Genomic DNA, 15,368 nt, shown 5'->3' with positions numbered 1-15,368 from the left:
TGGATATGTGTTTGTTGCTTGTGTGTGTGTGTGTGTGTGTGTGTGTGTGTGTGTGTGTGTGTGTGTGTGTGTGTGTGTGTGTGTGTATGTGTATCAGGGATGGAAATTAACACCCGCCACACGCCATTTGCGGGTGGATTTGTATGGTGGCGGGTGAATTGTGTCACTTCACCCGCCACTGTGGCGGGTAATACTTTCCAGTCAGGTCCGATCAAATATGCATATCTAATACATTCGTTATACGGCGCTGCACAGTTCCACAACCATTACTGTCAACATCCGGGCCCCTTCTTCCTCTACGCCTCTTTTGCTGAACTGCGACTGTCAATATCCGGGATAATATCGGTAACAGGGCTCTCAAGTCTCACGCGTTCGGCGTGAGACACACGCAATTCAACCCTCAGTTCTGTTCGCTTCGCATTGGTGGAAGTGAGTAGGGGGAGTGGTTAAGTAGAGCCTTCAGATTGGACGGTTTGACCTACTCAGTTACCGTCGTGTTTTGTATTTATTATTTTACCATTATTGTTTAGGGACAAACATTAACAAATTTCTCCTACAGGGGATTGATAAAATTCTATCTATTGAACAGAAAGAAACACTTGGTCATACTTTACACACTTTACCACAGCATTGGCCTACTGAATGCCACAGATATATTTTCAGCATTGGACTGAATGCCACACATATTTTCTTCTGAATATTAGTGTTAAGGGCATATAATGCTTACTATCATACGTTAGTTACCATGTCTGTGTGGACACATTTGTATGCAGTCACATGTAAATACAAAAAAACAAATGTTCCTATTGACTTATGATGGTGTAGCCATGCATGTTGTTTTATTATTAATATGTCAATTAGTTTTTTAATGAAAATACTTTGTATAGATGAATTATCCCCAAACTTGTCATCGTAACACCAACTGATGTGTATGAAAAACACTTTTCTTATCTATTGTTACTATTATATTGTTTAAAATGTACGCATATATTAAAAAATATATAGCGTATAAAAAGTGGCTGGTAAAAAAGATGAGTGGCTGGTAGATTTTTAAATCTACCTGCCACAGTGGCTGGTGGGCAAAAAAGTTAATTTCCATCTCTGATGTGTATGTGTGCTGGCTAAATGTGTGTGTGTGTGTGTGGGTGGATGGGGAGTGGGGGAATCGTGAAGCAACGAGTGCTGCAGAAAAGCAGAACATGTAAAAATGTTCATTGTGTACTGCCAGCAGCTTCTGAGGCCAAAGCAAGAAGTTGAAGCCTGGGTCGCGCAGGGTATCAGGGTGGAGAATTAGAGAAAGGGAAACAGCTCAACATTGATGGCCGAAGTTTAAAAATGAATTAATAAATAAATATACACGCTAACCTCAAATCGTCGGTTTATATTGAATAAAAGCGAGGAGGGCAGAGAGAGGGGAGAAAAAGTATTGCTTCTTTTTATTTCCCAAGGACAAATTGAAGGCAGTGTCTTTGTGCTGCAGTTGCTATTCTTTTATAGCATCAGTAGCAAAAAACAACATTTACCTTCACTTCTGCTTGGTTAAGTGGTCTTAAAGGCCTAGTGACCCCACAATCTTTTTCCGGGGGCTTTTAAACATGGTTTTATGCCTGGATGGTGCAGGTTGAGTTGCGGGGGGTTAAGTTGTGTTGGAGGGGGGTTTATGGTCGGCTCACACGAGCAACACCACACGCTGTACATAAACAACAGGTCTAAACTGAATTGGACTTGAAGCACTCATCCCTGAGTAGATCTCAACCGCAGATCTTTGATCCAGTTGTATTTAGTTTCCAATTATATTTTTACCTGTGACCTCCTAGATTATACATGCATGATTATAACGCCGCAGTGTGGCGCATTTCATGGACAACCTCGCTAATTATAACGTTGATGCACAATGCCGGTCACTCTCATAAACAACAATGGTACTTTCTTTTAAAAGTATCACATTGGCGTTGGGCATAACCAGGGGGATTACATGTCCTCCGTCTTACTAGAACTCGTTTTTTCTATATCACTTTAAAATCTCAAAGTTTAGGAGATTTCCAAGCTGAAGTAAGCAGTTACACTTTAACTGATGGCTACTGCAAATCTGTGATTGTGATGAGTCATGCCGGGGGAATTCCCCTTGTTATGTCTGCTATGTTGTGTTGCCAAGGCCTATTTCGTATCCAAGTACAGTGTTTCCTGATTGTGGTACATCAACAAACCATTCAAAAGCCATAATTTTATCAATTTACCTTGGGAATAACAAAATATATTTTTGGAGGAATTTAGAGGAAAGGCTGTACGGCAGGTTTTGTGACTCACCAAATCCTGTCTGGTGAGGCAATGGGTGAATCCAAAAATGTAACAGACACACTCCCTTACCAAGCCCTCCTCCTTTAAATGTTTATTCTGCTTTCATCCCTCGCCCGGGGAACAAGCAGGCGCAGTGTTCATACAGCTTAACCACCCATCCTACGGTACTGGCCCTCTCCATCCATCACCCCCCTCCATCAGGTACATTTATCGCTCCGCCTCGCGTTGTTGAGAAACCCAGCAGAGTGATAGCATAATTCTCTCTCTCTCTCTCTCTCTCTCTCTCTCTCTCTCTCTCTCTCTCTCTCTCTCTCGCATAACAACGATAGGAGATACATTGCAGCGTGTGCCGTTCTGTCTTCATTATGACGTACATTCTGCCATATATTTCATTGTTTAGGATTTATTTGTTTCGATTCATCTTAGGAGGTTCTTTATATATATTCTTATTTTCGGCAGGGAAAAATATTTGACTTGATGTTTTTCTGGGCCCCATCATGCACCACGTCATGTATGTTCGCCGGATTGTTTTTGTGTTTTGATTGGGCTGAACTAGACACAGGTTGAAATGACAGTGTAATTAGGAGTTATAAATTCAGCATGTGACACGCTCTACACACACATTGCCTAAGCAATTAAATACATCTACCTGATATATCTTGACAACAGCAGATGATACCAGATGATCAATACCTAATTCATCTCAAGTTGTTCATCAATACAATTCAACATTTAAATGGAATACAAAAAAGGTAGCATTCAACATAGTGGATCATCTCTTTTGCTTTGTTACATTTAGTTTCTAATCCCCTGCCTGCATGGCTCTAGTTGAAGTGCACTGAAGTGGCCAAACAATTTCAAATCAAATCGGTTCTGCAGCTAGAATATATGTTTTGAATCAAAACTTCATTGTGTTGCTACTCCAACAACTCAACAGCAGAACCCCGGTTGGTTGGGCTTCCCAATGTAGATGCCGCCTTCTACATTGGTTGTGTGCGTGCTCTCACTTAAATGTGTGTGTGTGTGTGTGCTTGTGTTTGTGTGTGTGAGCTTGAATGTTTGTGTGTGTCAAGTTGAACGCGTGTGATTACGTGTTTTTGTAAGCAAGTATTTTAGTTTGAATGTGTGTTCACATGCCTATTTGTGTGTGTGTGTGTGTGTGTGTGTGTGTGTGTGTGTGTTTGTTTGTGGGTATATATGTGTTGGTCCATGCATGCCTGCTTGTGTGTTTGAGTGTGTGTGTGGGTTGGGTGGGGCGGAGAGGGACGGCGGGGGGGCAACGGGAGAGAATGACAGATGAATGAACGCCTCGTGGGAGCAATTAGGAGTAACAAATTAAAGGGTAAAAAAGTAAGGCGATTTTATCCCAACCCGCTTTATTTTTAGGTCGACATATTTACGGCCGTGTGTCAGCCCCGCCACATGCGTTTGTTGTGTTTGCGAGCAAGAGGCTGAGGCGGCACGCGCACTCTGCATTCCTTTGAGTGTATTACAACTCGCCTTCGCACTGCCCCTACAAACAGACATTCCCAGGCCATGCCTTAAGCGATTCCTTACGCATACTATGTAATGGAATCCCTCACGGCCGCCCGAGGGGGGGTTCAGGGGGGTTGGGTCTGATTTGGGGAGGGTGGGGGGGTGTATATCTGCGGACTGATGGACGGGCTGTTTTTCTCACTGCGCAACACTAAGGGTGATTGGGTCGTGGTGATGCACGTTACGGGAGACCAATTACTAATAACAAGCAAGAGAGTTCCATCCTTTGTGTGTTCTTGTCTTCTTCGATAGCGCTGCTGTATTCTGCCATCCTGGGAGCCAAACTGAGGGGTTTTTTTAAGTATTTTGCAGCACCTCCTAATTGTTTTTCCCCGCGCCTCATGGTGTTATTTTCTGACAGTGGCATGAAGAAGAAATATATTCAGCAGTACTTCAAAGTCACCATTTATGGGATTTTATGGGGATGGTTGACATAGCTGAATATTGCATCTGGCATATTTATATGGCACATTCAGGAGGATAGAAATACAGCATTGCTCCCATGACCTCCCTCCACTGAGGTTAGCCCAACAGGTCAAACACTTGAGTCTCAAATATCCTTTTGACTCAAGTCCATATGTCTTTGGTTTTCACTGTCGACTGTGCATCTGTTTTACTGTGACGGCTCAAAGGCATTCAAACAACGGCAGGCAATTGGTCAGCGTCCTGCACAGAGGCTTCCATAAACCTTTGATTTACAGACTCTCTCATAGTTGGGGAATGAACACTAAGTTGTATGGTCTGTGTCAGTGGCCCAGGCAGTTATAACCGGCCCATTTAAAGAAATGCTGCGATCATCAAAATCAACGACTGTCCAGAATGAGCTTCACATAGGCGCACACTAAAGACTCGTTCAACTCCTTTGAGATTTGCTTTTCTTTCAAAAGATTACAAAGAAAGGTACAATAATGACAGGAACGATAGAGGGAAATATCTATTGATAAGCATTTTTCTCTCGTCCCCCGATATATATCGTCATATCACGCAGACCTAGCGGGAAGGGTTTTCTGGCCAGCAGAGAAATTGAGTGCTTTAGGAAATTCAATGCTAATCCTCAAGACTTGTAATGCTGTCTGTACATGCAGCAGCATCGCCATTCTACTTCTCTCTTCTCTCCTTTTCTCTCCGGCTCCTCTCCGTTAATTTGAACCTATGGAGAGCTCTCGGCAGCCAGGGTTTGGCTGCTGAAGTGTGTCTTCCCAGGACCTCCTTCAGCTAAGTGAGCGGTACAGCCACCACAAGTAACCTCTCCGAGCGCCGCACAGCCTTCCGGCTCAGTGACATCTGAGGCTGCAATTAGCGTCACTGCCGGCCCGGCCTGCTGGGATCTAGGGAGAGTCCTTGAAGCGATGTGCTTGGGTGTGTGTGTGTGGGGGAAGGTTTTCCTTCACACAACACACGGGGTACGGAGACCGTTTTATATTACCAACTTCTTTACTGGTGGTGGTTGGGGGAGAGGTCGGGGATAGGGGGTGGGGGGAGATGGGAGGGGATGGTGGTGGAGATAGGATAGGGAGAGGGTTTGACTCACTAGGCTGGGGAGGGGAGTGGTGGTTGGGGCCTGGGGGTAGGGCGTAGGGGGTAGAGGTTGGGACTAGGGGCTAGTGGTAGGGGTTAGGGGGTAGAGGTTGGGACTATTTTTAGTGCCTGAACTGCTATATGTGAAATATATGTTATCTATATACAGGTGCTGGTCAAATTATTAGAATATCATGAAAAAGTTGATTTATTTCAGTAATTATATTCAGAACGTGAAACTTACGTATTATATCAATTCATTACACACAGAGTGATATATTTGAAATGTTTATTTCTTTTAATTTGGATGATTAGTACTGACAATTACTGAAAATCCCAAATTCAGTATCTCAGAAAATTAGAATATTAGTTACGACTAGTACAAAAAATGATTTTTTAGAAATGTGGGCCAACTGAAAAGTATTAACATGGAAAGTTTCAGCATGTATGGCAATCAATACTTAGTTGCAGCTCCTTTTGCCTGAATTGCTGCAGCAATACGGCGTGGCATGGAGTCGACCAGTCTGTTGCACTCCTCAGGTGTTATGAGAGCCCAGGTTGCTTTAATAGTGGCCTTCAGCTCTTCAGCATTGTTGGGTCTGGCATCTCGCATCTTCCGCTTCACAATACCCCATAGGTTTTCTATGGGGTTAAGGTCAGGTGAGTTTGCAGGCCAATCAAGAAGAGGGATACCATGGTCCTTAAACCAGGTACTGGTAGATTTGGCACTGTGTGCAGGTGCCAAGTCATGTTGGAAAATGAAATCGTCACCTCCATAAAGTTGGTCCGCGGCAGGCAGCATAAAGTGTTCTAAAACTTCCTGGTAGACTGCTGCATTGACCCTGGACCTCAGGAAACACAGTGGACCAACAGCAGCAGATGACATGGCACCCCAGACCATTACTGACTGTGGAAATTTTACACTGGACTTCAGGCAACGTGGATTCTGTGCCTCTCCTGTCTTCCTCCAGACTCTGGGACCTTGATTTCCAAAGGAGATACAAAATTTACTTTCATCTGAAAACATAACTTTGGACCACTCAGCAGCAGTCCAGTCCTTTTTGTCTTGAGCCCAGGCGAGACGCTTTTGACGTTGTCTCTTATTCAAGAGTGGCTTTACACGAGGAATGCGACAGCTGAAGCCCATATCTTGCATACGTCGGTGTGTGGTGCTTCTTGAAGCACTGACTCCAGCTACAGTCCACTCTTTGTGGATCTCCCCCACATTTTTGAATCGGTTTTGTTTGACAATCCTCTCCAGGGCGCGTTTATCCCTCTTGCTTGTACACTCTTTTCTACCACATCTTTTTCTTCCCTTCGCCTCTCTATTAATGTGCTTGGACACAGAGCTCTGGGAACATCCAACCTCTTTGGCAATGACCTTTTGTGTCTTGCCCTCCTTCTTTAAAGTATCAATGGTCATCTTTTGGACAGTTGTCAAGTCAGCAGTCTTCCCCATGATTGTGTGTCATACAGAATCAAAACGAGAGACCATTTAAAGGCTTTTCCAGGTGTTTTGAGTTAGTTAGCTAAATAGAGTGTGGCACAAGGTGTCTTCAATATCTGACCTTTTCACCATATTCTAATTTTCTGAGATGTTGAATTTAGGGTTTTCATTGGTTGTCAGCTATAATCATCTTCTTTTTGGCAAAAAACACTTATAATGTATCAGTCTGTTTAGAATGAATGTATACATTCTACAGGTTTGACTTTCTAAATGGAATTAATGAAATAAATCAACTTTTTCATGATATTCTAATAATATGACCAGCACCTGTATATTTATATATAAAAAGAACTGGACGCATTAAGAGGCAAACCGTAGGAACTATATAGGGTGACCTATACGGGTATAAACTCGGGCTCCATATAAACTTTACAAAGCCAGATAAAATATTCACGAGAACACGTCTGCTGCATGTTACTATTACATTCATTGCAGTGCATTCTCTTGAGCTTATCGAGCAGAAGTTTCACTTGCTCCCTGTATGGTAGGAGGGCGACTACCTGTTATCTGCATAAATGATAGCCTGCTTGTAGCGCCGCACACACCATGCAAATTTAAACCTCCCTTATCAATCCTGCGAACCCCTTAGGCTTGAGTTATCCCTTCCCACACATACCACTGTTCCTACTACAACAAAACAAAGTATTCCTCTCTTGTTTTCATACATGTTTTAATTCATTCTGCGCTTGTCTGCTTATTGGCAACAGAATTATATTCATGCTACTAAAACTGTGTTTACGGTGTTTATTTATTTATTTCCTCCGTCTGTTAGTACTATGACACAGTGGGCTCCGGTTGTTTCCTCAGAAAATAGATTCGCAATTTTCTCACGCCTCAGGTCAATTCAATATGTTGTCCCATTTCTGCACTGAATGAATTGGGTCCATTAGTGGATGGGGGTGGTGGGGGGGGGGGGGCTTTACGGTGGGGGCCTCTACTCTTGATGACCATCAACTGGTGGAAAGAGAGCTAATAGGCAACAACTGACTTTTTTTGTTTCTTGCATTACCAAATGGTGAAAATAACACACTTACACATGCACTTACACACAGACACCCATATACAATACATCTATACACAAACACACACACACAAACACACAGTCACACACATACAATACAAACATCTGAAGACACATACACCGACACAAGACACATACACCTACACAATCACACACACACACACACACACGATACGTATACACACACTCACACACACTCAGATACACACACCCACATACATCTATACACACACATACACACACAGATGGACAAACACACACACACACGCAACACACACACACACACACACACACACACGCAACACACACACACACACAGTTATGCTGGTCTCTTTTCAGACACCCTCCATTGACTTGCTGCTAATTCAGTGCCCTAATTATCTTTGTGAAAACCTGGGCTCCATCGGGTAGCTGAGGGAAAAAGAAAAAACTCACTGCCACTTCGGGACCTCCTAAGGCCCGTGGTAAGAGTGCACGTGTACCAAAAGAAACCCCTACTGTAAAAACTAATTAGGATTCACAGAGCTTTGCTCAAGCTTCTGCCCGTGAACAATTGAGCCCATAAATCAGAATGCAGAGAGGTTGCGATGGCACATTTCAGCACCGCCTCCATACGTTCAGGCCTGCCTCCCTAAGGAGAGAGAGTACCCCCCGCCACACGTCCTCCCTACAACCTCACTTTTATTTCAATTATTTTTGTAAGTTCGACTTCATCCATTTTTTATTTTAACAAACATTAAATAAAGAAATATATGTGTATATACAGGGATATATATACATGTACTTTTTAAATGTAGAAATATATATACATATACACACACACACACACACACACACACACACACACACACACACACACACACACACACACACACACACACACACACACACACACACACACACACACACACACACAAACACACACACATCAATGAAGGCCAATGCAGTGTTCAACTTCTTTCCTCTTTGATGCTGTCACGCTTTCCTGGGCAGTCAAATGACTTCCCCCTGTGAACATCATAACTGTGAACCATCATAACTCGGTTTCGGTGAGAATATGTGTGTGTGTGTGTGTGTGTGTGTGTGTGTGTGTGTGTGTGTGTGTGTGTGTGTGTGTGTGTGTGTGTGTGTGTGTGTGTGTGTGTGTGTGTGTGTGTGTGTGCATGTCTCAGACTGTGTGTAGGTGTGAATGTGTGTGCGTGTGTGTGTGTGTGTGTGTGTGTGTGTGTGGGTGGGTGAGAGTGGGTATGCGTGTGTAAGTGTGGGAATACATGTGTTTTTTTTTGTGTGTGTGTATATTAGGGCTGTGCAATTAATCGAATTTCGATCGCGATATCGATTTTGGGGTCAAACGATCTCCAAACTCGTATAACGATTGAAACGAGTTGAAACGATTAATTTGACATTTTCCGTTTTACAGTAGGCCTAGAGAGTTTATGAAAGTTTATCAAAGAGACGCTCCTATAAGCTCCAAGCTCCTATAGCAGACTTTAACTAAGAGTTCTTTAAGGCAGAACTGCCAAGTACATCTTGTATATGTATTTCTGTTTAACAACAATATGATTTTTATTAGCCATGTGTTTGTTATGGCTTTGTGACTTTTAACTTTGCTATGGAGAAATGCTGGGACCGTTGTTCTCTAGACATTAAATATGGAATGTATTATTTCAGTCGAGTCATTCGTCAGTGCATTTGGCTGAATATATTGTATTCATGAAATGTTTTATAAAAATCTAATGTTAGATTCAGAATGTTGTGGCAGACAGTACACTTACACACGAAAAAGGTTTTATTTTGGATACTTACACGTGTTTCTATGTCATAATTGATTGTGTCAATAAATGCATGTTTTCAAACTCAAAAATAATCGTTTGAATAATCGTGATATCAATATTGACCAAAATAATCGTGATTATGATTTTTCCCATAATCGAGCAGCCCTAGTGTATATGTGTGTGTTTATGTGTGTGTGTGTGTGTGTGTGTGTGTGTGTGTGTGTGTGTGTGTGTGTGTGTGTGTGTGTGTGGGTGTGTGTGGGTGTTTGTGTGTGCGTGTGTGTGTGCGTGTGTGTGTGCGTGTGTGCGTGTGCGTGTGCGTGTGTGTGTGTGTGTGTGTGTGTGTGTGTGTGTGTGTGTGTGTGTGTGTGTGTGTGTGTGCGCGTGTGTGTGTGTATGTTTGCGGAAGATCGCTGATTCAACCATTACCTCATCTCAGTCACACTTTCCTTTTGCAACAGTCAATAACTGGGCGGGTGATGCGAGAAGGAAGTTACGATATATCAAAACTTAAAGTAAAGGTTAAACAGTGGCAGCCACAGCCCCTAGCGATAGCCTTTGAGAGGAAGACCTTCACCCCTCCCATCCACTCAGCATTAGACACAGAGCTCATGTTCTGGCTGACAACCACTAAACCCTGGGAAAATGGATTCCTTAGAGAGCGACAGAGAGAGACAGAGCGAGTGAGGGAGAGAGACAGAGAGAGATAAAGTGAGAGAGAAATACAAAGAGTGAGTAAGAGACATAGGCAAGAGAGACACACGCACGCACACACGCACGCACGCAGGCACTCAAGCAAAGACGCAGGGGGGCAGGCAGCCAGGCACGCACGCACACACACAAACACACACATACACACACAAACACAAATACACACACACACACATACTGGGCACTGGGCCGAGATAAAAATTGCTCTGGTTGGTGCTGTTTGTTCTACCAGCATTTAACTTGTAGCTGACCTGTATTTTTTTTTTCTCGCACTATTGTTAATAATTTACTACTCACAGTGTGTGTGAGTAGTGTCTTTTCTACTGCAGTTAAATTATCAGTCAAATCAGCTAGAAGGGCTGCTAGGTTACAAGAGTCAAATCAGCTAGAAGGGCTGCTAGGTTACAAGGGTGTGGTTGGAACTTTACCCTGTCCATGTGTTTCCTTTACAATGAACTGAACTACTGTGGGTCTACTGGATAGAAACACAATGACTATTACGATATAAGTAGTATATAAGGAGGGGAATACCAGAGACCAGTAAAATAAAAAATCTGGAAAGCCCCCGAAAAACACCTAGTTGGACTCTTATTACAGGCTATGTAAATTGAATTGATTTCAAGGTATACTCGCCATCTTTGGTTTTGTATTTTTCTATATTTACATTTTTAAACATTTTCCTGATTTATTCATAAATGTAGGGTCAGGATCCATATATACATACATATGGAGTGGCAGTTCTACCTGTTTCATCTTCATGAATTCCCAATAAGGAGAGTTAATATCAAGAAGAAGGAGGCATATGAGAGTATCAGCACATCGCTCACTGTATTGTTACGTTTATCCCTGAATGAGGGAAACAAAACAGAAAAATCGGGGGAGGCTTAATGGATCCACAAATCCACTCCCAGACGTGCCAAGTTTTTTATCCAGCCACGAGAGGGAACAGCAGCCCAAAAAAAACACACATGAGGTTTCCAGGACTGAAATATCTATTGTGTATTAGTATTGCAAGCAGAAGTGCTAACTATACAACAGCAGCGTGGTACCCCCTCCCCTGCCTGTCAGTCTCCTCCCGCACCCTTATTTCTACCTACTGGGTCTGTTTATTTGCTAGGTAGCTTCCTGACATTTGAAGCAACGACGGCTCACAGTGCCACTCCCTTGAAAGAAGAAAACCATTGAGGACAAATGTATGGTTACTTAGTAACATATTGTCCTGCTACTTTATGTTTAGTTAGTTGTTTGACATTTGAGACATTAGATTACCGGTAATGTTACCATGGAGCCAGCCACCTGCATAGCAAGGTGTTAAACAAATAATGACTACTAGGCTGACCAAAGTAGTCCTATAATGCCTTCAGCAACATAGGTGTTACACCATGTGTTACTGCAAACTAACAGCCATAGGCCTACAAAACAGAGCCCAACATATAATATAATCACTTACTCTTTTATGTTACTATACATTTATAGCAGAACCTAGTCGATACTTCAGCAGCACTTTAGGGACACCAATAAAAACCTTGGATCCTTGTACCAAAGATATAGGAGGTAGCTGTGTGGCAAATAAAACCAAATGAAGGACCCAGAGGAGTCGGCTGTACGGCCCTGCCTATCAGCCATATATCTACCTGGCTAGCTTCCCCTTGCATCGCACGCTGCTCATCCAACGTGTTAGAACTCTGCGGGGAAGGATTGAGGGGGGGGCTGCATGGTCTTTCTGCATCATAGATCAAACTGTGGAGCATTCCTGGTGGAAAGGTTCAGAATGCCCAGGGGGTAAAAGGGGGTTAAATGGGGGGCTTGAAAATATATCTCTGACCTTTTTAGGGGGGAGCAAGTGGGCAGCCAACAATCAGCTATGTAGGAAGGTTAAAGGTCAAGGTGGCACTGAACCACAGCACCCTTTGCACACAGATTGATGGTAGCATGCTGTAACCTAGACTGTCACCCATCCAGGTTGCAGGGTATGCAGCATTCACACTCACACACACCCAAACACACCCACACACACACACACACACACACACACACACACACACACACACACACACACACACACACACACACACACACACACACACACACACACACACACATTCCCTCCCTTGTCTATTCTACCATAGGTATTTTCCCTCCAGAAATGAAACTAGTTGCTCCTTAACTTGTCTGGGCAGATTACAGATAGGGTTGCAATTGCAAAGACACCATTCCCTGAGGTAAGGGAATTCCAAACGCATGTCAGACAACGCCTTCTCCTCAGCCTGCTTGTCTTCAATGAATGAATCCTGTCACCAAACCAGAGTAGAACTACTGGCTATTGTTGGCAGCTATTACCTATTATCATTGAATATATTAGCCACGGTTGTGACTTTTCCAAGCATGTAAAATAAATTGTCATTTTTGGTCAGGGAGGATAGAAGTAGCAAGCAAAGCAGGGGAATTAATTTTGGGGAGAGTTAAGTGTACCTGAGATTATTTGACGTAGGACTATAAACTGCTTTTACGACAGTGTAATCCAAGGCTCTGGCGTTCAATTTGAGTCGCTGGTAAGTTTTGTGTGCTTTCCCTTCAGTTTGGTCACACTTCAACAGACACACACACACACACACACACACACACACACACACACACACACACACACACAAACACACATACACGTTTGTCCCAAAAACATACACAAACATAAACGCACACTTAAAGATACCGATTTACACGGCTTACACCTTTCACTTTTAATGATGTGCCCAAGAATCCCTTAGTAAGCAAACAACCTGGAACATTCCTGCCTTTTTTTGAGGGGATATTCGGGGGGCTTATGCCATACCCCCCCCATATTCGGAGAAATAATGCTGCTGGCCCCTTCCATTTGAATTCATTAGTTCTGGACGCCGGAGGTGCCCCACACTCTGCAACTCTCGGCTGGGCAAGAAGGGGATTTAATATAGTTCAACGCTTACAGATTCAATTCTCTCTTCCAAAAACCTGGGCCTCCTCTAGCGGCTATCCACTGTGAATGTAGCCTGGAAATAGCCTCCCATGCCTCCAAACTTCAAAAACCATCCGCCCTTTGATGTGGAAGAGACCACAGATCAGTCCAGAAGAAGCAGACTTGAATCACTATCTTTTCAATCTGTGGTTTCCAGTGAGGGCATATGGATTTTGCCTTGTTTTTGATGGCTTGTGGCAACAATAGCCAGCGCCCCCCGCACCCGGCACCCTATGGGGCGGGAGGTGGTTGTGACGAGCGTGTGTGTATTTTGGGGAGGAGGGGGTGGGGGGTGGGGGGGGGTTGTGGCCCCGGTCAGTAGATAAGATCAAATGATTGAACCCCTGGCTATGGAGCACTGACTGTCCTTCAACCTACTAGACTGGCTCACTGACAATAAGCAGCCCCCTCCGCCTACAGATAACATCCTGAATAAGGTGCAGTCCAGCCCTACTGCTGCCCCAGACAGTAATTAAACTACATGATAAAGTGGCTCTACAGAAGGCCAAGAGTTGTTCCGTCCTGTATGTGTGTCTTATACACTGATGTTAGAGTAACTTTGGGAAATTATTTGCTATTACCCATTTATTATTTATCAATAATGCAAACTTACACGAATGCACACACAAAAACGCACACAAGCATCCACAAACGCAGAAGCACACACACAAGCACGCAGAGACAAGCCCACGGCGCAGCAGTGGCTCACACGCAGAAACACTTAAAGACTAATATGCCTCATATGTGGGCTCCACTAAAGCGTCTGTAATTATAAACATATGATCCGGTTGGAGTGACCACATCTTCACCCCACCGCTGTTTATAATTAGAAGCCAACAGCATTGGCCCACTCACTGCACCGTATTTTCCACATGCACGACTGGATTAAGGAGGTGTGGCACCTGCCAGTGCATATTGATGGTTCTATTGTAACTTAATTGGGTTACCCTAATGACCATCTTAGCCATACTTCATCATGTCTGATCCTACATCCGTATAGGTTGATTAAAAAACGATAATTTATACCAGCAAGACGATCTCTTGTTCTGTATACACATTGCAGACCCCATTCATTGACTACACTGCGCTTGAGTGTATTTTATTAAGCAATCTACATGCGTGACGGTAACCCGGTGTTTGGACTGCAGCGTCGTGAAGCCAAATGATACAGCAAGATTAAAAAAAAAAAATGCATTCGAAGTCGGAAGACAACTTGAAATACTTTGTTGAGGGAAGTTTTTTTTCCCTCGGACGTAGCATATGGAAAACTGAATTCCCGTCTAATAGGCTAGATAAGGTGAGTTAGTTTAGATAAATACACATGTATAGGCTGCGTACACGTACACAGTAAAGAGCCCTTCACTAGGAGCCCACTACGTCGTGGTGAGTGTCTTGACGTACCTTGCCATAGCATCCCAAGAACCGCCACAGCGAGCAACAGGAAGGTAGACGAATCCATCTTTTCTTGACCAAAATATATTCGAGGAGATTATTTTTCTGGATACGGTTATCACCTCTGTCTTGTTCTGTGTCAATATCGAAGTTGCTGTTTCTTCGTTTCGAAACCGGGTTGCTTTCGCGGTTCAAGATAGTCAGAGAGCGGTAACTAGTCTACGAAAGGTCCCAACTGTGTCCGCGTCCGGCGTCTCGAATGAGGCAGGTGAAATGACACACGAGGAGGCTCAGCGGCGGAGGGGGATCTAGCCGGAGGTTTTTTTCTTTTGAGGAGTTGTAGATTATTAACTCCGCCTCGGCTTGCCCCACCTTCCTGCCCGGGGAGCTTCCAGTAGGCTACTCAAATAGAAACAAAAATATAAAATAGAAACCTAAATTCAACTGCTTCTGAAAAAAGGAACGTGACGTTATATGCCGTTTCCGAGAACCGTGTTTAGGAGCAGGCTATCCACACCTGTACATGCTGTTTTAGAACGCGGTTTTTTTTAGACTGCTGCGCAGTGTGCGACTCACTTACATCGCTTTTTATGTATTCATTCATTTTATTTATCCAGT

General features: G+C 43.5%; 1 protein-coding gene across 1 annotated transcript in view; it reads right to left on the bottom strand.

Moving 5' to 3' along the window:
- alcama (activated leukocyte cell adhesion molecule a) overlaps positions 1–15,071 on the bottom strand; it is a 75,867-nt gene extending 60,796 nt beyond the window's left edge. The window contains exon 1 of the mRNA XM_030361552.1: positions 14,760–15,071. Coding sequence (XP_030217412.1) covers positions 14,760–14,817 — 58 coding nt within the window. The 5' untranslated portion in view covers positions 14,818–15,071. The remainder of the gene's footprint in view (positions 1–14,759) is intronic.
- Between the last annotated feature and the right edge of the window lie 297 nt (positions 15,072–15,368).

The sequence above is a fragment of the Gadus morhua genome, chromosome 7, assembly GCF_902167405.1.
Source record: "Gadus morhua chromosome 7, gadMor3.0, whole genome shotgun sequence".
In the NCBI taxonomy this organism is placed as follows: domain Eukaryota; kingdom Metazoa; phylum Chordata; class Actinopteri; order Gadiformes; family Gadidae; genus Gadus; species Gadus morhua.
Note: the sequence above shows the minus strand (reverse complement) of the source record. Positions and strands in the feature narration are given on the sequence as shown.